Genomic DNA, 24,218 nt, shown 5'->3' with positions numbered 1-24,218 from the left:
CAGAAAAAAATCATACTATTGTAATAACTAAATAATTATTTGCTCTAGTACTTGACAAATAGCAACAGTGTGATCTGCTTGACTGCAAATGACCAAATGACTGGCTAGTGTACAAACTAGGTATTGCTTTTTCGACCTACCATCTAAAATCCACTTCTCAGGATAACAGTATCCTCCCTTCCATGTGAGGATCTGCTTCTCCCCCTGTCTTAGGCCTTGTGGTTCCTATGAAGTTTTCTTTCCTCCTTATCCCACTGGGATTCAGGAGTGGGGCATATGACCTACACTAAGCCAATTAGTACATCTCTCCCATCCCCTTAATTATGATGATTGGTTCAAATTATGCACAAGATCCTAGTAAGGCTAATGAAGTCCAGCAAGATCTAATTCTAGGACTTCTGTTTAAACTTTCAGTTAAGTGTACCATTTGTATCATTTTTGGTGTTGTGATAATGTGAACCTGAAGCTACCAAGGGCTACCCTATGGGTCCTAAAGAATGTAGCAAAAATTGCGGGAGAGATAGAAAAGAAATAGTGAAAATCCAAGACCTGACATCATTTGAGTCCTGAAGCCAAACACATGAGAAGGCCCATCACACCACTACATGTTTTAAAATTAACATACAATTAAATTGATTTCATTTTTGCTGTATGGTTCTATGAGTTTTAATGTATATAAAGATTCATGTAATAATACTGCAGTTAGGATACAGAACCATTCCATTCCCTACCTCAAAACTCCCTTGTCCCTTTGGAGTCGTGGCTAACCAACCACCCTTCTCACCTTGAGAATCTCTGTCTGTTCTCTGTCACTGTGGTTTTTATCTTTTCAAGACTATCAAAAAAATGGAATCTCATAGTATATAACTTTGTAGATTTTCTTCATTCTGCACAATGCCCTGGAGACTTGTGCTCAAGTTTAGGGATTTTCCAGAATAGAAGAGGTTCTTCTGTTATTGATTATTGTTAATGATTCCATTGCAGTCAAAGAATATAGTCATCACATTTCAGTCCATTCAAATGCATTGAAATTTGTTTTATGACCTAGAAAATGGCCTTCTTTGTATACTTGAAAAAAATGCCTGCTTTTACTGTTGTCATGTAGAATGTTTTGTAAATATGATCTAAGGAAAGTTGGTTGGGTATTGTTTAATTCTTTATTCTCTTATATTCTGTTTGTCATATGAAATATTGAGCATTAAGTATTAAGTATTAAGATTGTTTCTTTCTATTCTGTCAGGTTTTGGTTAATTAAATTTTATTGTTCACCCACCCCAAAAAAAAGAAAGGAAAAAAGTTGATTCATAGTCTGGATTCTGTTACATTCTTAAAAAAACTACTGAGGGTTTGATTGATTGATTTATTATTTTTTTAAAGATTTACTTATTTGTTTGAGAGAGAGGTAGAGAGGGAGAATGAGTAAGCGGGGCAGAGGAACAGGGAGAGAGAATCTCCATCAGACTCCATGCTGAGCAGAGTCCAACTCAGTGATCCTTCTCATGACCCTGAGATCAGGGCCTGATCCGAAATCAAGAGTCAGACACTTAACCGACTGTGCCACCCAGGCATACCAGGGGACTTTAGAAACGAGTGAATTTGCTTGGACTCAAACCCTGCAGAGGGCAACAGCTTATATTTCTGTTCAATTCATTTAGACAACAGTTTGGCCAACGTTTTTGCTCAGATTTTGGAGTTCACCTCCTTAGTAATTCCCTTGATTATCAGTTTTCTCTTCTAAATTTCAAGCTGCTCAAGCAGCCCAACCTCTGTTTTCTGCCGTCTGGAACCCACAGGGCTTCAGGTTTTTCCTACCCAAGGTGCACATCTGGTGGGGAATATATGCATCAAAGGGCAGCAAGCACGCCTATCACCTAGTGCAGGTGTTTTTAAGGACTCTTGACTGTGATTTCAGTAGGCTCTCTGCACGTAGTTTGATGGTTAACCAGGGATCTGCGGAATGTTTACACTAAGGTTTTGAATCTCATCTCCTCTCTGGGTCCCTTGCTTCAGGATGCTCCCTCGAATTTCCAGTTTCTCTTTCAACAATTCTGAACTTGGTTTGCTGCCCCCTTGAGCTGGTAGGACAGTGTTTCATTTCTTGACTTGAAGGGGTGGGGGACACTGTCAGGCAGAAAACCACAAACTCATAATGCTTAACAGTAAATTCTGAGTACACTCAGAATTCTGAATCATTTTCCTGTGCTTTTCAGACTTCATTATCTTTCAGATCTTTTTTTTTTTTAATTTGACAGACAGATCACAAGTAGGCAGAGAGGCAGGCACACAGAGAGAGGGAAGCAGGCTCCCTGCTGAGAAGAGAGCTCGATGATGATGATGATGATGATGATGATGATGATGATGTGGGGCTTGATCCCAGGACCCTGAGATCAAGACCTGAGCCGAAGGCAGAGGCTTAACCTACTGAGCCACCCAGGTGCCCCTCTTTCAGATCTTTTAAAGTAATTATTATACTTTGTCTACTTTTCTTAGTTTTTAACTGCGAGTAGGTTTACTTGACTAATTTTTGCTTGTCCATTTCTAGATGTGTTCTTGTGAATTACTTTAACATGATAATTGTAAGATTTTTCTAAGGTATGCTTTTTTTTAAAAAAAAAGATTTTATTTATTTATTTGTCAGAAAGAGAAAGAGAGCACACAAGCTGGAGGAGGGGTGGTCAGCAGGCAGAGGGAGAAGCAGGTTCCCTGTTGAGCAAGGAGCCTGATGGGGGACTTTTTAATCTCTAACACATACTCTTCCAGTAGACCACTATCCTGTTAGTGAGATTTGAGTTCTCTTTCTATGCAATTACACCCACATATGCACAAACACGTTTACATGAGTAAAAGTGTAACCACAAATACACATTATTCCCCAATCACCTTCTGTCAGTTTCCCAAGTCTCTACAAATGTATTTCATAACATGGATGTATTAAATTTAATGTTATTCCCTACTGATACATTTTAAGATTATTTCATTAGTATACATACAGTGATATGTATTAAAGACCATGCAGCAATGAACGCTACTGTGCAAACATCTGTATACATGTAGAATTACTGGGTAACACAGTTCCCTGCTTGCGGAAAAGCCAGTTAGCAGGTAGGAGCATTTTAGACTACACTTATATAGCGCTTCTTCTTCCCCCTCTGCCTTTTTAAGAGGAGAGGGCGGAGGATCCGTGAGGGCAAGGTAAGCAGAGTAGTAAAATTCCTCGCTAGGGTGTTCGTAAAGTAACTCCGCCTCTCACACACCGTTTTATTCTCAAGAACAATCAGCATAGGACTTGCAAGAGGAGGGACGCAAGAGCTCCGGTGGTGACGGAGAGGGCGTTGGCAATTCCTGCTTCTTCCAAGCGCCTGGACCGCGACCTACTCGAGGACCACGCCCTCCTGTTGAGCCACTACCCCATCACTTTTACCCTTCCCAGGCTAGACTGATGGAACGACTCCCCAGGTATTAAAAATGGCCTGGGGACAGCAGGGCGAAGTCAAAGGCATCGATATGGCTTGAGATGTGAAGTGAGTGGTGACGAGGCCCAAGTCACCACGGGAGGACGCCGCGAGTGCCGCGGAAGATGTAACGGCCGCCTCTGGCCACCCCAGCCGACTCGCTTTCCCAGCAGCCCCCGCGGCCCGCTGGGGCCTTGAGCCCGGCCTGCCCTCGCGAGCGGGGGCGGGGCCGGGGCTGGGGCCGGAAGTCACGTGCCGTGACAGCCGCCGGGGTGAGGCAGCCGTGGTCGCCCGGGCTGGTTGGGGCTGTGACTGGGGGAGGCGCAGGGGTGATGGCGGTGGAGACTCTGTCCCCGGACTGGGAGTTCGACCGCGTTGACGACGGCTCACAGAGTAAGAGAGCTGCAGGGCAAGGGCTGCGGGTGGATGCTCCCCGGCCCGCCTCAGCTCCGGCAGCGCTCCTGCGGGAGGGCTCTGCGTCGTGGTCGCTGCGCAGCCGTCCGGTTCGGGACACTTGCTGCCCCTTGGGGTGCGGGAGGGACGCGCTCTCGAACGTTACTTTCGGGGTTGGGGTCCCGGTGGCGGTGCGTCAGGCCGGCCGAGGCAGGGCTTGGCGTCTGGGGCGGCGGCTGTCGGTTGGAGCCCGCGGTACCCAGAGCAGCGGCGTCCGCTGTCCACAGCCCGGGGACGGGCGGGGCGCGTCCAGGGCCCTGTAGCCCGCGGAGCCGAGGCCGGCCTTACCCCCGGCCTCCCGGCGCTTTCGCCACCTGTGCTGAGCGTTCAGTTCTAGAACGGGCAGAGGTCGGGTTCCTGTTTTCGCTTTCCTGTTTTTCTACTTTTTCTCCAGTCAACTTTTGGAAGTTTGAGTATTTTTTTTCTGCATATTCATACAACGTACAAGACAGGGAAAAAGCGCTCTTCACACGGTAAAAATAAGCAAGCGAATGTCAATTTATCTCCTCCTATGCCTTTTACTTGAGATAAGTGGTGTTTTTCAGGGATGTCATAGAGCTTCCATTGCACCTAGAAAGGCTTCAAAAATTAAGCAACTTTTACTTCACAAAATCGAATTGTTTCATTTTGAACTTAGAAGTCAAAGAACCGTACCAGATTAAGTTCCATGCAGCAAAAGTTAGAGGCAAATAATTATTTTAGTGAAACTCTACTTAAGATTAATACAAGTTGGCAATCTGTCTCTTCTGTTTAAGTGATATAGGAGAGATTGGGACCCACTGCTTGTGAATTTTTTTTTTTTTTTTTTTAACGCAGTCTCCCAAAAGGTGAATGTAATTTCATTTTTTAAGAAGGTGAGTATAGTTTTTAAAAATTCCACGTGAATTTTGCTTAACTTTACAAAGAATCGTGTAAAAACTTATGTGTAATTAGGTTTTAGTAGCGTCTCAGAGAAGCATGAGCTTAATTCTTAATGGTTTGCAGTTTTTCATAAAACATTTCATAAGGTATTAGCTTATGCAGCATTAAAAAAAATCTTGGTGGTAATGACAAATTCCTTTAACTTTTTTGTGGAGAGGACTCTGTATTTACTGTTACAGAGTGAATTGCACCTTTTCATATATGGAGTTTTATGGACAGAGTTCTCCTACTTCCATAACTTCAAAAAATTGTAATGAAAATAAGTTGCTAGGTTTGAAAATGGTTCAGCTGAGAGTAGAATGATGTGATTTAGTCAACAGACCATATCAGGAACTGTACTAGGCATTAGGGATGGAAAGATAAAGAATGTAGAGATGAGCCTGTAAATAGGGTTTCTGGAATTTTACTCTTGAAGAATCACCATGGATTCCTTATTTCAAATCTTTTTATTGTAATTTTTACTATTTTTACAACTATTCATTATTTTATCAGCAAGAAACTTTAATGTTATTGCAGGTTTTCTCTTGCTTACTATTTTGTGACTTCCCAAACAGACTGAATGCCAGCATGCTTTTCTGGCATTGTCAGTAAGAACTCATTTGCTGATTAAATGCAGCTTTGGTTATTTCCCATGTAAATGAGAATTAGGCATGTACTTGCGACTTCAAGAATCTCTAGCAGTTATTTAATTTGAGCTTTAGGAAAGAGAAGAATTCCCATCCGTTCGGTGTGCCCGGTTTTCTTAATTTTTGTGCTATAAATCCTATCTAGACTGTCTTCCAGAATTGCTTAGGTTAATGCTATAACCAGATAGCAATCTTAATGAACTGAATTGATCCACCTGATATGGAGCATTAGTGCCAAAATAAGGGTGATTGGAGAGCTAGGTCTTTATCTTTAGTCAGAATGTACTATTATCTAAGAATTGCTTTGTATTGCTGATTTGAGGAGACAATAATTTTACCTTTTTTTAGACAATGATTGAATAGTTGTTCATATCAATAAAAGAGGCTGAATTGGATTTGCTGCCTTTGCAATAGTGAATTCTTATGTGTATGGTAGCATGTTCCCTTTCTTTATTAACTTTGATGACTAGACGTACTTCTGTTGTTTAGTTTATTCCAATGACTCCTTAGAGTCATCTATTTAATGTGTAAATTTGTTAAATATTAGCACAGTATCTTTTTTCGTTCTTTTTAAAAATTTAAATTAATTAACATATAATGTATTATTTGTTTCGGACATCAATCAGATGTCTGTGATTCATCAGTCTTATATAATACCCAGTGCTCATTACAAGACATACCCTCCCTGGTGTCCATCACCACTTACCTCATCCCCCCCATCCCTCTCCTCTCCAGCAGCCCTCAGTTTGTCTCTTATGGTTTGTCACCCTCTTGGTTTCCTCTCATTTCATTTTTTTCCTCTCTCCCCTATGATCCTCTGCCTTGTTTCTTAAATTCCACATATCGGTGAGATCATATGATAATTGTCTTTCTCTGATTGACTTATTTTGCTTAGCATAATACCCTTTAGTTTATCCATGTCATTGGAGATGTCAAGATTTCATTTTTTGATGGCTGTGTAATATTCCATTGCGTGTGTGTGTGTGTGTGTGTGTGTGTGTGTGTGTATACACACCACATCTTCTTTATCCATTCATCTGTTGATGGACATCTGCGCCCTTTCCATAAGCACAGTATTCTGTACTCAGTTTTCTTTACTGGCTTTTCCAACCCTATTATGATAGTTAAATAATTAAAATACCTTAGTAAGTTTTTGGCATTACAGAAACAACATTCATTATGATAAAGCAGATCTAAAACTTTTAAAAACAACATTTAGATGTATTTTTAGACAGTTTACACTATAGAGATTTAAGGATTATGTTTTTAAATTTTGCTTCTATGACAACACAGATTTTTATACTTATTCGGGTCTTATTTATTTATTTAGTTTTGCAAAAAAGTTATTTATGACTAAAACATAGAATCGAGATGTTGAGTTGTCTAAGGCATTATTCAAATTGTTTAAAAGCCCTAGCTTATGGGATAAATGGGACATTAATTTTTTCATAGTGCTTTAAAATTATGGTTTATGGTTAACCAAAGTTATGGTTATGGTTAACATCTATAGGTTTTAAAATTATTTTATTATTTGGAAAAGATTAAAAGCTGAATTATTGTTTAACTTTGAAATTTTATTTTCAAGAAGTCCAGACATACTAGAGTAGTACATTTAAAAATGCTTAGTAACTACCTTGCTGTGACTTTTGAAATTATTTGAAATAAATGTCCTGAAATTTATTACTTGTACATCTTACATGCTGTTTTAAAATTTAAATTTAGAAATTCATGCTGAAGTCCAACTTAAGAATTACGGGAAATTTCTTGAGGAGTATACATCTCAATTGAGAAGAATTGAGGATGCACTGGATGATTCAATTGGTGATGTTTGGGATTTCAATCTTGATCCAATAGCATTAAAGGTTTGATTTTGTTATATTTTTTAATTTACATATACATTTTCAGGACATACTATATCTTGAAGACATAATATTAAAAAATGGAATATACATTTGGCCCTTGAATAATGTGGGGGTTAGGAGTGCTGACTTCCCACGCAGTTGAAAATCTGCATAGAACTTGAGACTCCCCAAACTTAACTTTTAGGCTGCTGTTGACCAGAAACCTTACTGATAACATAAACAATCAATTAACACATATTTCGTGTATGTATTATGTATTATATTCTTACAGTAAGCTAGAGAAAAGAAAATGTTATGATAAAATCACAAAGAAAATACATTTATAGTACTGTACTATATTTATAAAAAGATAAACCTGCATCTTAGTGGACCCACGCCACTCAAACCTGTGTTGTTCAAAGGTCAACTGTATATTTTTATTATTTGGAATCTGGAGAACTAAAAGAAACTTGGAGAAAAATTGTTAATTTCCTTATCTTGAAGCCAGGCAGATGTGTTTTTTTTGTTTGTTTGTTTGTTTTGTTTTTAATGAATGACAGACTTCTGAGGTAGCCTTTGTTTTTCATCAAGAAAATGAACAGGTTGGAAGAGAATATTCAAACTTTATTTGTTCCTTATTGAGATTATTTTACATACAGTGAAATGCATAGATTTACAATATACTGTTCAGTGAATTTTTGTCAAACACATAGATCCATATCACTCATATTCTAATGAATATATAGAAGATTTCCATCATTTTCCCTTATGCCATTAAGGGTATCTTAATGTGGAAGCAATCTTTTTTCAGTTTATTTTTTTTTAACTTGTTATTTAAATTCAAGTTAGTTAACATGTACTGTAATACTAGTTTCAGTAGTAGAATTTTATGTAGGTGTAATTTTTTAATGTATAAAATAAGCCACTCCTGGGCGCCTGGTTGGCTTGGTCAGTTAAGCATCTGCCTTCGGCTCAGGTCATGGTCCCAGGGTTCTGGGATCAAGCCCCATGTCGGGCTTCCTGCCCATTTTGGGAGGGAGTCTGCTTCTCCCTCTCCTCCCCTGCTTATGCTCTCTGTCTCAAGTAAATGAATAAAATCTTTAATAAAATAAAGTAATTCACTCCTCTGTTCCATTTTGAGATCATTCTATCTTTTTTTAATTCTTTTTTGAGATCATTCTATCTCGTTTTATCTTTGAAACTATAGCCTGTTACCACTTAAATAATAATTAACATTTACTAAATATTTATTATGTATTAGACACTGTTCTGAGTTACATATTGACTTTTTTAGTAACAGTTTTCTTGAAATTCATGTCTCATATTCTTTTTTTTTTTTTTAAGATTTTATTTATTTATTTGACAGAGATCACAAGTAGGCAGACAGAGAGGGGGAAGCAGGTTCCCCGCCAAGCAGAGAGCCCGATGCGGGGCTCCATCCCAGCCACTCAGATCATGACGGGAGCGGAGGGCAGAAGCTTAACCCACTGAGCCACCGAGGTGCCCCATGTGTCTTATATTCTTGAAATTCACATATCATGTAGTTCTTTGGGTTTTAGTGTATTGACAGAATTGTGCAGCAGTCATCACCAGACCCAATTGAAGAGTCTTTTCACCACCTGCAAAAGGAATCCTATACCCATTAGCCGTCAGTTTCCAGTGTGTGTTAGTGCTAAGTACAGGGTCCAACACAAGTTTAAATAGAATGGAGCTAGACTCAATTTGTATATTTAAAATTTCCATGATTTTTTTCAAATTAAAAATGATTTTTTCCCTTTGTTTCTATAGCTTTTGCCTTATGAACAGTCTTCCCTATTGGAACTCATAAAGACTGAAAACAAGGTATAGATTTCTTAACCTAAAAGTCTATTTTTAAAATGCTTTACTATCTGCTATAACTCTTTTTATGTTTTTATTCATGAAACCAGGTCTTGAACAAAGTCATCACTGTTTATGCTGCACTTTGTTGTGAAATCAAGAAATTAAAGTATGAGGTAATTATTTGTACTCTTAAGTTGTTAAAAACATGATTTTAAAAGCAAATTTGTGCTTATATGTGTAGTGTACATAAAGATTTAATGCATGTTGAATTAATTTTTTATTTAATACTAATAATAGTGGTTATCATTCACTGAGTGTACTAACGGTGTGCCAGACACCATACTAACCCTGTTCATACTTAGAATGAGAGGCAGATAATGTGAGGAATAGATGAGGAAACAGGCTTAATTTTACTGGTAGTAACTGTTTGAGCCTGGGTCTATATACCTTCCAAGTCTGTGTTTATTTGCCATATATACTGGCTTTCTAGATATAATTGATTTTTTACTTTTTTTTTTTTTTTTTTTTTTAGTAGTCTCCACACCCAACATGGAGCTTGAACTCACGATCAAGAGTTACTTGCTCTACTGACTAAGCCAGCCAGGTGTCCCTAGACTGATTTTTTTTAAAAAAAAGCTTTGAATTTTTAATATGTTTTGCATTTTCTTAGCCATGGGTCATTAAAACTCTGGTAGAAGTTGGTGAACTTCCTCTTTTTTCTGTACCTTTTTGATACTATGTCATTGCTTTCTATCTCCCATGAACTAGTGGGAAGATGTAGGACAATTAGGTCAGAAAAGACAAAAGCAGGGGTAAAGAAACTGAGAAATAACTTTGAGTATCAATGGTATCTTTGGTACTCTAAAGATCAATTTAATTTACCTGTTTTGTAAGCAGTTTTTGAATATAAATGAATTTGTATATGTGATTATTATTAAATATAGATAACTAAGAGAGTCTAGGAATTTAAAAACAAGACAGCAACCTTTAAAATTATTTTAATTTTTTTAAACAGGCAGAAACTAAATTTTATAATGGTCTCTTGTTTTATGGAGAAGGAGGTAAGTTTTAAAATTTCATATTATAGTGTCATGATGCCTTTTTTGAGATTGAAATGAATGAAAAGTTCACAGTTCTAGGACTACCGTGATTATATAATGTATACCTTGAGAAAATAAGCATTCAAATTTTTTGTTCGTTTATTTGTTTGATAAGCAGGTGGAATAAACCTGAGTGATGGAGCAGTAGCAAATTCTCTAAAATCTATTTGTGATATTTTTGTAAGTTACAAAGAACTGTGACTAGATAAGGATTACCCTTGAATTTGTTAAATAGTGAAACAGATGGTTATTTTTAATTGAATGATTAATGATTGTCTTATGTTTCTTTTCAGTATAAAAATTCTATTTTTAATACTATGCAGATTAAAAGATATACTAATGAATAAAAATTGTATTTATTTTTCTTTTTGGGTCTTAACTAAGTTTAAATTAAAAAACTGAAATATGATTCTTCATGTTGCCTTTTAAAGCTACAGATTCCAGCATGGTGGAAGGTGATTGCCAAATTCAAATGGGAAGATTTATTTCATTCTTACAGGTAACTGTTTTTTACTTTTCATTGTTTGTTTTTTTTTAAGTTTGGTAAATTACACAAAATTAAAAAGATTTCTGAAACCTTCAGATGCTAAGAATAAGTACTTTGAATGGTAAAACACTCAGTAGACATTGGTTTGTAGTTTAAGAGGTCATAATTTGTGAAATGTTTTCATAGCATTTTACGGAAAGAAGGTCTCAAAGTAAGGTTTTGATTTTGTTTTTGTTTTTTGTTTTGTAATAATTTAATTTGTGAACAATTTGTCACCATGCCTTTTAAAATAATTTAAACTTTATGCCAGGTAGGAAGATAATTTATGCCAGAAAAAGTTGTTAGTGGAGATGGTTAAGCTAGTACATGAGCAATGATAAGGTTTTTAAAAGTAGCACTTGATGCTTCTAACCAGATGTTTCAAACATTTCAAACCAGATGTTTTCGTCACTGCAGTTTTAGTTATTCTAGGTCTTTGGTTTAGTTTTGTGAAAAAAATGAATCCTATTCATTTTTGAATGAATCCTATTTCTTCTCTCTCCATTATAAAAACAATGCTAAAACCATATGAAAAAAGCAAAAATTGGAGATAAGGAAAAACATACCCCTAATTCCCCCTACCTCCTGATTGTTAAGTTCAAGACTTGATGTATTTCACTGAATCAAGCATACTAACGTATTGTTCAGTTCTCTTATATCTTTACTACCCTTTTTTGTCTCCTTGTTGTAATTGAGAGCATTTTGTTGAACTTGACCTCTATTGTGTTATGTGTCAGTCAGGGTCCAGTCCAGAAAACAAATCACAGCTTCAGAAGAGATGATTTGATATAGAGGATTGGTTATATAAGTGTTGGAGAGTTGAAAGAAAAGAGGATAGTGAGGTCATCCAGAGGAAGGGGAAAAAGAGGAAGGATTGGGGTTAGCAGAATATGGGAGCTTGGAGCAGGAACCCTGTGTAGTTATTGCTCATACCTGTGAATGAGGCAGTGCTGCCTGGCTGGCTGGTACCTCTGAGAGGGCAATAAAAGGTCGGTTCTAGAGTTCTTAAAGATGCTGGAGGTGGAGCAAACTGCCATTGCTGGGGTGAACTGTTCTTGCCTGGGTTATGTTGGTAAAAACACCAAGAGTACTTAACTGTGAAAGTGAAGGCTATAAGGGGAACAAACAAGAACTTTGAGAAGTTTCTAGAAGACCTGATGATTTCCCAGGTGTCAAAATGAACTATAAGGTCTTGAGTTAGATAACTGGGGGTATGATTAACATCTTTGTAGGGTCTGGAAGATATTATTTGTACGTTTTTCTGACTAAAGGTATATTGAAATTTTCCCTCATTGTTTTGATTGATGCACTTTGGAGATGGGCCAGACCTATACCGCCTTTTAGCTAATGACATTATTAAGGTATTTATTATGACATTGACACATGAATTATTAGGAATGTTTCATATTTAATGTTCAAAACATCCTAGTGAAGTAATCATTTTTCTCTTATTTTTACACATTAATAAATGTAACCTCAGAAAGAGAGTAAAAAATTCCCGAAGTCTCTGAAAGGGATTTAGACTTAGGTCTTTGTATCCCTTTCCTTCTCCACCCCTACTAGGAGTTAGGTATGTTTCATGCTTTTACTTTGTTGGAAATACAGCCCTGTATGATTTCAGGAGTGTGGGTTAGAGTTCCGCATCATTCTGTGTGGTTCTTGAATCATTTAACTGTCAATTAAATCATATACCACCTGTAAAAAACTCCCCAAAACAAACAAAAAAACCCCCCCAAAACACCAAGAAGTAGAAAGGATGTCCTTTTCCTGTCTTTAGTGTCCTTTTAGTGCCACCTGTTGGCAGTACTTAACAGGAAGCCTACTGGCAGAGGTCTAAGAAATGTAATTTGCAGGTCCCAGTGAATGTGTCAGTTTCTCCTCTAGTTTTATCAGATTTTGCATTTCTTATTTTAAGGATATTCTCTTTGGTGCATACAAGTTTAGAATTGTTCATCATTCTTTATAAATTGAATCTTTTATTATGTTGTTATAGCAGTTGACCCTGTTCAACTATAATTATGTATATAATAATGCAGTTACATAAATGTATATCATATATAATAGCTGTGATGTGCTAACAATTTTGTCTGATAGTCTCACTGCCCCAGCTCTGTTTTAGTTAACATTTTCTTAGTTTATCTTTCTATATTCTTTCAACCTTTCAGTATCATTATGTTTTAGTTATGTTTTTTTCAAACCAAATGTGTCTGGATTTTGCTTTATTATGCAATCTGAAAATCCGCAAATCTCTGTCTTTTACTTGGCTAATTCATTCTATTTATTTTATTTAATTTATTTGACACAGAGAGAGATCACAAGTAGGCAGAGAGGCAGGCAGAGAGAGAGAGGTGGAAGCAGGCTCCCTGCTGAGCAGAGAGCCCAATGTGGTGCTTGATCCCAGGACCCTGAGATCCTGACCTGAGCTCAAGGCAGAGGCTTAACCTGCTGAGCCACCCAGGCACCCGATATTTCTATTTTATGTAAATAGTCTGTTATATATCTGGACTTGTTTCTACCTTTTTTTACTTTGTGCCGTTTGTCTGCATTTTCTGCTCTTTGCTTTTATTGAACTTCTAGAAGTTTAATAAGAAAGATAAAACTAGAGTTATTTAAGTAAAATTGAAATGCATTATTTTCATTTTCAAACATTTTAAATTGTTTTTGGATCTCATTGACAGCTGCATAAAATTCCATTTTTAAACTATAAGCCTAGCATTTGTTAGCAACTGTTCTTGGTGCTGGGTATATAACAGTGCACAAAACCAACAAAAATTCTTGCCCTTGTAGAACTTAAAATCTGGAATAGCCACAGGTTTAGTCAAGTTTTAAATACTTTAGGATACAAACTGGTTTTTTAGGTTTAAGCATCGAGAGCTTCTGAAAGAAATTTTCCGAAGGTGTGGGACATAGTACATGCGAATTAATTATTTAATGACAAATATATTCCTGCAATAATTAAAATTTCCCTTTCTCTGTGCCAGACTTGTTTATAGATGAAGTTAAAAGTAAGAAACATTTGAAGTTATTTCAGAGTGATTTTGGGAGAGCCTTTTTCCTCATTATCATACTTTCTAAATTGGCAGCTTTTGAGCTTTTTCATTCAGATGTTCACTTACTTATTCATTTAATAGGAGAAAAATATATTGAGAAGCAGTTGAGGGTTAACCACCATACTGGTCAGTGGATATTTAAAGAAGGAATAAGATGATCTCTATCAATTACATGAGTAACTAAAATATAAGACTTTAAATAGAAGTATGAGTGAAATGCTATGGGAACAAACCAGTAGAAATTACTTTGACGTTCAGGAGAGGAGTTAAGAATGGATTGCTTGAAGGATGCTTCAAGTTCTCTGGCGGCAGGTTAACTGGAAACTGTTTTGCTTTTGTTTAATATTGTTACCATAAAGTTGAGAAATGGTAGCATTTAAAAAGCGACTATGTAACATATACTCAACTTGTCATTTCAGGAACTGTCTTGTTTTGTTACAAGGTGCTATGAAGTGGTGATGAACATAGTCCATCAGTTGGCTGCCCTCTATATCAGTAACAAGTAATGGATTTTATAAATATTTTTGCATTTATAATAGAGATGCAGGGAAAATTTTCTAAAACTAGCCATTACCTGAAATAGTTTTTTGTCTGTTTGCTCATTTATTTATTCATTCTTTCATTCATTTATTCACCATCCTTTGAAGTCTCATAATGTTTCAAACCCTAGGTGTGTAATACGTAGGCTAATAAGACAGTTTCTGCTGTGGTGAATGATCTGTTATCTGTCTGAATAAGAATGTTGACAGAATGTACTTAAATTTGATTATATAGAAAAAGACTAACATGGAATCAGAACATGTACCAAATTCTCTCTCCTTATTTCTCCTTTACAGTGACTGTTTCCTGGCTTATTAGAATCACATGGGACTTTCCTTAAACTACAGAATCTGGGGGAGTGGGACCAGGGAATCTACACTGAAAAAATTTTGGTTTTATTCAAATGATCTTCCAAGTTTGGAAACCACTGTTCTAAATCAGGAAAAATGATCAAATTTTGATAGACCTTGCTGTTCTTCATGACCACAAAGTAATATCTCACATTCAATTAATACTTTATACTTAAAATTTTTCCCATTTACAATTTAACTATAATCTTACAGTGACTTTGTTTAGTACACATGACAAGGGGTTCTCAATTATGAGAAGAAGTAATTGAGGCCCAGAGGAATTGTATGAGATTCCATAGCAATTTAGATGCTGTTCTTTGATCACCAGTCCATTCATTGTTGTTCTTACTATATACCAGGCTGCATCTTAACTCTCTTTATAAACTGGGAGACTGTGTTAACTGCTTCTCATTTTCATGTTTTTCTCCTCAGTCAGGCATTTGTTTTGTGTTCTTTTCTTCCACTGAAGCTGTTCTTATGGCAGGAGGGAATGAGAGCATAGCTCCTCTAACCCCTGCAGTACCTGATGTATAATTGAGAGAGTACTCCCCACCACCACACCCTGCCCAAGAAAGATGAAATGTATTTGTATTTTGTATTTAATTTTTAAAATATTCTATCTTGTGGAATAGCTATACGTGCTTTGATATACAAGTACTACTTTAAATTATTTACTGTTGAGTAGAAGATGTCTAGGAAGTAAAATTGAATTATCCCAGGGCTTTTGACTTTGGTACAATGTTGGTTGATGCATTGTTTTTCAGTAGGAATGGGAACTCAGAAATAAATCTGACTAGTTTCCAAATGCCAGTTTGGGTAGGATAACAAAGATTCTGGTTGGGAATTGAGAAATTCTAACTGTTTCGAAAGAAATGAGTATCAATTTTGTTATTTCTCTGCCTCTATCCCAAACTCAGTCCTTTAGGTTTAAATGGCTAGGGTTATTCATGGGCCACATATTGTTATTTCTGTGCCCATTGAGTTAGGTGTGGGCAGGGATAGCCCTGACTCTGCGTATACAAGTTAGTTAGTTCTCTTCTTAGGAAAGTAGAGTAAGGTCTCATAAATTCTAGTGATGACAGCCTAAATAATGATACGTAGGTGTTAAAATCCCAAGACCTTCGGCTGCTGTGTGTTTTCCTTAAAATAAAAATGAACTGTGGTAAATTGGATGTTATTTTATTACAGGATTGCACCCAAAATTATAGAGACAACTGGAGTTCATTTTCAGGTAAAAGTAATTTAAGTTGATCTGTAAAACTATAATTTTTACTATAGTTTGCTGTGGAGTTTGTATGATTTGGTAGTAAAAAATTATAGCAAAACTCTTAAAGAGGTTTTTTGTTGTTTTTTGCCTTTTTTCTATTTTATCTGTGAAGTTGATGAGGTATTACTGACCCACTATCAGTATAACTCTTCTTTTTTTTTTTTTTTAAGATTTTATTTATTTATTTGACAGACAGATCACAAGTAGGCAGAGAGGCAGGCAGAGAGAGAGGAGGAAGCAGTCTTCCTGCCAAGCAGAGAGCCTGATGTGGGGCTCCATCCCAGGACCGTGGGAACATGACCTGAGCTGAAGGCAGAGGCTTTAATCCACTGAGCCACCCAGGTGCCCCAGTATAACTCCTTTTTTTATTTCCCAGTTGTGGCCAGTGGAGGTTCTCTTAAATGGTCTCTTTAGAGAGTGAAACAATTCAACAGTTCTGTAAAATCACAATTAAGGATGAAATAGCGGGCAAAGTGTTTCTCTCTTTAATGCTTGTTCCATCTGAGAATTAATAGTTTCATCTGTGTATTAATAAACTGATTTATCCACTGCTTTAATTCAGTAGTAATTAGCCCATTGTGTTTAACTTTAAAAATCCGTAAGAAGCTTAACCTGTAATTAGTGATTAAATGATAATCATTAAAGGTTTTTTTGACAGACTATGTATGAGCACTTGGGGGAGCTGCTAACTGTTTTGCTTACTCTGGATGAAATTATTGATAATCATGTCACATTGAAAGAGCACTGGACTATGTACAAAAGGTGAGCCAATTAAAATGGTTAAAATAGTCTCTTACTTTGTATAGCTAATATATTAGTAAAAAGTAAACATAAATAATGCAGATCTTTTAAAAGACCTGGAGATCTGTATTTAGAAGGATCTCATGTTAAATGTTTTTATGAATACAGCAACCATTTTTTGAGAGTATGATATACTTGTATAAAGCCTCCTAATTCTTAAAGTATAGTAGAATGTTAATTTGAGTACCTTAGAACTCAGGTTTGTTTTTTTTCTAGGGTTCTATTCAAGTGACAGTTGTTTTTCGTGAACTTGGTTTTATTTCACTGTATATTGTTAAGACCTGTTTAAGGTGAGGCGTCTTATGTTGTTTATCTGGTATCTAGAATATCTAGATATTCTGGTATCTAGAATATCTGAATTTAGGATGATAGAAAAAGGTATGATTAGAAAATTAAATATATTAGCATTGTTTTTATTCAGATTTTCAAATGTATAGAACCAAACAGAAAATACAAATATAAAATTTTGATTTCTTGGAAAATTTTCAATTGAAGACTTTATTAGGAAAATTGAAGGTCTTTCTCCTAATCTTCCATAAGGTTACTGAAATCTGTCCATCACAATCCTTCAAAATTTGGAATTCAGGAAGAAAAACTAAAGCCATTTGAAAAGTTCTTGCTGAAGCTAGAAGGGCAGTTACTTGATGGAATGATATTTCAGGTATGAGCACTGTATCAGGCTATACTGAATGGGTTCCTTAGTTGATCCAGCTCAGAACTACAGTATGATGCTTTCATAGCATATTGTTGAAATATGTGTTCTTTAAAAGTGCTGTGGCTTAAACCATTGTTAGTGTACTAAAATACAATTATTTTAGTACCAAGTAGCAAACAAAATTAATAGTACTAGTTATATTTGGGGTGAGGTTTTGTTTTTTTTTTTAAATTATGTAAAAGGATAAAACTATCAAGGATCAAGATCTAAGCAGTTATGTTAATGTTTGTTGTTAACCTCTGTATCTGGGTTTGTTATACTGCCTTTTATTTTATTTTATTTTTAAAGATTTTTATTTATTTATTCGACAGACAGAGATCACAATTAGGCAGAGAGGCAGGCAGACAGAGAGGAGGAAGCAGGCTCCCTGCTGAGCAGAGAACCCGATGCGGGGCTCGATCCCAGGACCCTGGGATCATGACCTGAGCCGAAGGCAGAGGCCCCAACCCACTGAGCCACCCAGGCGCTCCTATACTGCCCTTTAAATGTCTGTTTAATTCTTCCTGGGCTCAGGGAATATAATTTGGGTTTGTTTAGTGCAGGTAGCTTCCTACCATTTAGTAGCTTTTTAAACCTTAAATTAATTAAAATGAAAGAAAATAAAATTTCACTTTCCCCACCACTTTCAGCTGCTTACTAAGCTGTATATAATCTAATTATTGCACCATACATTTCAAACTTATATATATATCAATAATATCATAATGAAGTTGGGAGAAAAATAGCCATAATTAGTTTGTGGCTAGCTATCATACTAGCACAAATGTAGAATATTTCTATGATCACAGAAAATTCTTTTGGCTAGCACTGCTTTGGGTAATATTTATCAGAAATTGCAATATATTTATATTTAAAATCTGCTTCAGGGTTTATTTGTTTTTCTTTTAAAGATTTTATTTATTTATTGACAGACAGAGATCACAAGTAGGCAGAGAGGCAGGCAGAGAGGGTGGGGGGGAAGTAGGCTCCCTGCCGAGCAGAGAGCCCGATGTGGGGCTCGATCCCAGGACCCTGAGATCGTGACCTGAGCCGAAGGCAGAGGCTTTAACCCACTGAGCCACCCAGGTGCCCCTTCAGGGTTATTTTTAATATATTTTACATAATCACAGTTTTTAAAAAATTGATGTATAGTTGACACATGATGTTACATTAACCTCAGGTGTACAACATAGTGATTGACAAGTCTGTACATCATATTATGCTCAGGATCACAGTTTTTACAGATCGATCTGAACTCTCGTTTATATCAATTTAATGACTAGTGTATTAGATTCAGAAGGTCTTTTTTGTCATTGATTCTTTTTCCAGGAGATTTTTTTTTTTAAGATTTTATTTATTTATTCATTTATTTGTCTGAGAGAGCAGGAATCAGGGGAGGGGCAGAAGGAGGACAAGCACACTTCCCACTGAGCACACAGCCTGACACAGGCCTCTATCCCAGGACCCTAGGATCAGACACTTAAGACCTAAGTCAGACACTTAACTGACTGAGCCACCCAGGTGCCCCTCCAGGAGACATTTCTATACATTCTGTAATAAAGTGCTAGGAAAGTAATTGTAATCAGAAAAAATTTACTCTTAAAAATGCAAAGTAAAATAATAAAACATGTTTTCCAGTGCTGCATCAGACATATCTTCTATAGATTATTGAATATCCCTGTGTGGCTCTTCATGTAGAATTATGGATTTGTGGGACGCCGGGGTGGCTCAGATGGTTAAACCTCTTGCCTTTAGCTCAAGTCATTATCTCTGGGTCCTGGGATGAAGCCCTGAGTCAGGCTCCCTGCTCAGTGGGGAGTCTGCTTCTTCTTCTCCCCACACCCTGCCCCTCTCATGCCCTCTCTCTCTCTCTCAAATGAATAAATAATATCTTTTAAAAAAAAGAATTACGGATTTGTGGTTCAGTTTTATTGCACTAACTGGTACTCAAATATGTACATACATACATATTCATTCTAAAGGATTTAGATATTAGATGACATTAAGGTAAAAACTTGAGCCTCATTGTTAGTAAAATTAGAATGATGAATGTAGATCACACATACTATATTTAAATCTGTTTAATAGTTTATTATCCAGGGTCTAAATTTCTCTTTAAATGTTTCCTGTTTAGGCCTGTATAGAACAGCAGTTTGATTCTCTGAATGGAGGAGTATCTGTGTCAAAAAATAGCACTTTTGCTGAAGAATTTGCACATAGTATTCGCTCAATTTTTACAAATGTAGAAGCCAAACTTGGTAATGTAAAGTGCATTTTAAAATTTTTGTTGCTAAAGTTTGCATTTCCTTGAACGTAGAACTTAAGTGTTATTTGTTTCCATTTTCTCTCATGCTTTTGTTTTTATAAGGAGAACCTTCTGAAATTGACCAGAGAGACAAGTATGTTGGAATTTGTGGACTTTTTGTACTGCACTTTCAAATTTTTCGAACTATTGATAAGAAGTTTTATAAGTCTTTATTGGACATTTGTAAGAAAGTAAGAACTTGGAATTTTAATTTTTTTCAATTTCAATAGATGAAAAAGATTTTGGATAAAATTGGATATTCTAAAATGTATTTTATTCCTGCTTACAAAAGTGGTAATTCTTGTAATACTTTATAATAATTATAAAAATAATATTATAGTATTCATTTTTAAAAACCAGGCATTCCAGAAATAAGTACTGTACAATTCCACATCATATAAATACCTGTTTGTGGAGGTTTTTCCAGATTTCTTCCTATAAATTAAATTCCTATTATTGTTACTACTTTTTTCTCTTCTTTTTCTTCTATTCTTCTCCTCTTCTTACCATCCCTTCTCATTATTGAAGTAGAAAAAAAATTGAAATTGGTTTTACATCTTTGCTATTTCCATGATGTGACATCTGATTTCAAAATTGAAAGTTTAGTTTGTGTGTAGAATGAAGTGATACATGACTATGAGTATCCAGCCATCTTGGGTCTTTTATTTTTTCACTAATGTAGAATAAAAGTAAAAGTCATGAGGATTCAAGTTTCTGTTTGCTTTTTGCATATTTTTATCTGAAAATCTGTGTGTGTGTGTGTGTATGTATTTAATATTTAGGCAGAACTAAATTATTTTCATGCTCCACATCAGATATTGGAGTGCCTTAATTGTGCCACAGTACAATAATATGTTTCATGATCTATTAGTGATTATAAATTGTCTTCCATTGCATATTATAGAACTATTAAATAGCTTATTGTTTAGCCTGTATTTATTAATTTCCCTTCCTTATGTTTACTATTTCAGGTACCAGCCATCACTCTGACTGCTAATATTATTTGGTTTCCTGATAATTTTTTGATCCAGAAAATACCAGCAGCTGCCAAACTTCTAGACAGAAAAAGTCTTCAAGCCATTAAAGTACACAGAGATACTTTCCTACAGCAGAAAGCTCAATCCCTTACCAAGTAGGTTTTATAAGTGCTCATAATGAACATATTTATGTACTTTATATTCTTGGATTTTATATTGACTCAAAATATGTGGAAAACACTTGGTTATAAGAATAAATTTATTTATTACCAGAGGAAAATGTTGGACAATCTCTAGGAGACTTATTTTATAGGATTTTTTTTTGCTTTACATGAGGTAGGTTTAAACTCTGTTAAAGATATAGGAAAACTATACTTTATGGAGATGTATATGTGTGTACATACATACCCAAATATACATGCATTTGCACACATGTATGCATGCACACATAACTTTTTATCAGATACATTAAATATTTTTTGTGTGAAGTGTAGTTCCTGTAGTAGACGCCGTTTGATGACATTAAAAGTATTGTGTGTCCATGATTCAGTGATGGTTTTTAGTTTATTTTAATTTAATACACTCCTTTTTAAAAATTTTTATTTTTATGAAAGTAATATATGTACATATTTAAAAAGTCAAGTACTAAAAGTTTAAAGGGAAAAATAATTGTCCCCAGCCCACTTTCACCCTGTACCTGAGTCCTAGTCACTTAAAGAACACTTTTAACTTCAGTTTCTTCTGATATTTACATCCTTATATTTTGTCTAAGTCTTACTATGTAAATTTTCAAATATGCACAAAATAGAGAAAACAGGATAATGCACCCCATGTTCTCATCACCTAGATTCAACATTTAAATTAACTGCACATTCTTTAGTGCGCGACCAAAAGCACATGTTGACCTGGATGAAGATTTTAAGTCAAGTGATCCAGGACTGTGCTACTGGCCCTGTGCTAGAGATGGTTTTTTTCTGTGACATGGTTATAAGATAATAGGGAAATTTATCTACTTACTTTTGATTTTGACCATCAAGGGGAAATTGGGCCTTTTATTTCCCTACTATTGCAGAGTAGGGAAAGAAGGAGTTATGTCTGGAATGTAGGAGGTCCCCTGAAGCATCTCTTAGTACTCCCAAGTCCTATGATTAAAGTCAGTGGAAAATGACAATTACTCAATTTAGGCAGAATTACTCACAGCAGAGATACCGAACTCTCTCGTGCATTTTAAAACAGAACTGAGAAGGGAAAAAGACATAGTTTGGATTTAAGGAAATGAATCCAATAAGATGGAGAGATAGGGATCAGGTTTAGTAGCAGTAATTAAATGGATATTTTGATTATCAGACGCTTAATGTTCTTTAACAGTGTGATGTAGTTGCTAAAAATGCCAGTATATACTTGGATTACGTTAATAACTATACCTGGGTTATGGGAACTGATAGTTATATTATCTACGCCATGTGAATTGGTAGTTTTGTTGAAGTTTTATTCATCAGATCATAGTCAGTATTTGGTGGTGTCACATTTTAAGAGGGACACAAATGCAGCAACCCTGAAAGAAGCTGGTCAGGATATGTCAGAAGACCTGACTACCATGCCCTTTGAAGAATCTCTATATAATTTGGCCTTTCAAAGAGAAATCTGAGGAATGCTCCTTAGATATTTGAGGGGCGTTCAGATAGAAGAGGGAACAGATTTGATCTCTGTGGCTCCAGAAGGTTGAACTAGAACCAAAAGATGATGACAGATCATAATAATCACCAATATTATTGAGCTCTGTGTAGCAGGCATTGTGCTAAAGGCTTTAAACACTTTGTCTTATACAAACCCTGTAACAGTCTTCTCATATGGAAAATAATAAAGGTCGCGACTAATATTAACCTGGTCCTTTCTGTAAGCCAATAACTAAAATATTTTAGGAACTTCACATGTATCATCTCTTTTAATCATCTGAGAATTCTATGAGGTAGATACTGTTGTTATGGCCATTTTGTAGGTGAGAAAATTGAAGTAGATTAAACTTACCCAAATTTAAGCAACTAGTAGGTGGCAGAGCTGAACAGTCCCAACTCTAGAGCACAAGTTGTTAACTACTACTCTGTAGTCCTCGTTTTATCCCATTTTTAGATAAGAAAATGAGGCTTAGGGAAGTGAAATTCACCAGATCACATAACTAAGTACGTGGCAGAGAAGGCATGCAGACCTGTACCAGTCCTACTGTAGAGCGTCTGGAGCAGAGTCATACAGGCTGCTCTGAGAGGTAATGTGCTCTCTCCCTAGAGCTGAGCAGGTAGACTGTAGATGACCAGTGGTCCAAGATGCTGTAGGAAGGGAGGCTTATCAGGTGGAAGACTGAAGAAGTTGACTTTCAGTGACAACCCTCCCCCCCGATAACATTTGATGCTTCTAAATTATTTGATTCTAAAGATACACAGTCACCACAGAGCTCCAGGGAGCTAAAAGGAATAGTGTCCTTTTCAGTCTCCTCTCTTCTGACGTTTCTTTGGGAGAACTGCAAGGAAACGGTGTGATCAGCATGAGTTTTGTCTAATATTTTAGGAAAAGTTGAGGGAGTTACTGAGAGCTCTCCCAGTAAGGTTCCAGAGTTCATTACATAAGTGAGAAGAAAGCAGTGGGGGACAGTTTCCCTGCCCTCACACTATGCACTAGACTCTAGCTGGCCAAGTGCCCTAGCCACGTTCTTGACTGGGGTTCAAGGTTTGTAGGTGTGTTGCTACATTTTGCTTTTCCTTCACAACCATTTTGATACTGGGAATACTGACTTTAAAGGATGGAGGTATGAACCTTCGTTTCAAACCTCTGTTGACATACAAATGTTGACACCATTTTGTGTTTTATATTGGGACAGGAAATTTTTTTTCATTAGTATTTTTCCTGTTCATACTTTGAAATGAAACTGACCATATGACAGATCTTGGCTATTTTTGGATGCCCTTTGTCAATGAACTTGCTTTTTAAGGCTTGAAGCAGTTTCATTTTTACATATTTGGTGTCTGGAGGGAGTAGTAATGGGTGGAATAACAGGTATACCTCTGCTTCATTCTGCATAGTCTGATCTAAAACCGAGTGAGTGCCTTTGACTGTGTTATTAGCCTTCTTCATAATGCTATCGATTATTGTCAGGGAGCACTGATGTAGGCCTCTTCCTTCTGTCCTTGCTTGTGACTTTTCTGTTCCTTCCTGTATGTTATGTCCCTGCTGAATACTGATCACAACCTCCTCAAAAGCGGAGGCATTGCCCTAGGACTTTACTCTTTCTCTGTGTTCCACACTTTTAAGTTGAATAATCCACAAGTCAAATAATAACCCACAAGTCAAATAATGTTAGCACCATTCAAGGCAAAGCCAGAAGTGCAGCGGTTGGTGTTATTTGTTTAATGGAATCCTGGCTCAGCAGAAATTTTTCTGAGATTTGACGCTAGTTTCACCTCCTTAAAACACAGTCATTAAAAATTTTGGTGTAATCCCTC

At 36.3% G+C, this 24,218-nt stretch overlaps 1 protein-coding gene across 1 annotated transcript in view; it reads left to right on the top strand.

The window, feature by feature from the left end:
• The first annotated feature begins 3,689 nt into the window (after positions 1–3,689).
• The window catches only part of WASHC4 (WASH complex subunit 4), a 61,890-nt gene continuing 41,361 nt past the window's right edge, over positions 3,690–24,218 (top strand). Inside the window, exons 1-13 of the mRNA XM_080811180.1 lie at positions 3,690–3,845; positions 7,175–7,314; positions 9,082–9,135; positions 9,222–9,287; positions 10,130–10,175; positions 10,646–10,713; positions 14,210–14,292; positions 15,869–15,911; positions 16,606–16,709; positions 17,289–17,409; positions 19,577–19,700; positions 19,811–19,938; positions 20,719–20,879. Coding sequence (XP_080667306.1) covers positions 3,785–3,845; positions 7,175–7,314; positions 9,082–9,135; positions 9,222–9,287; positions 10,130–10,175; positions 10,646–10,713; positions 14,210–14,292; positions 15,869–15,911; positions 16,606–16,709; positions 17,289–17,409; positions 19,577–19,700; positions 19,811–19,938; positions 20,719–20,879 — 1,199 coding nt within the window. The 5' untranslated portion in view covers positions 3,690–3,784. The remainder of the gene's footprint in view (positions 3,846–7,174; positions 7,315–9,081; positions 9,136–9,221; positions 9,288–10,129; positions 10,176–10,645; positions 10,714–14,209; positions 14,293–15,868; positions 15,912–16,605; positions 16,710–17,288; positions 17,410–19,576; positions 19,701–19,810; positions 19,939–20,718; positions 20,880–24,218) is intronic.

This window comes from Martes martes, assembly GCF_963455335.1.
Source record: "Martes martes genome assembly, chromosome: 8".
NCBI classification, from domain to species: Eukaryota; Metazoa; Chordata; class Mammalia; order Carnivora; family Mustelidae; genus Martes; species Martes martes.
The sequence above is the reverse complement of the archived record's forward strand: the minus strand, read 5'-3'. Positions and strand labels throughout refer to the sequence as shown.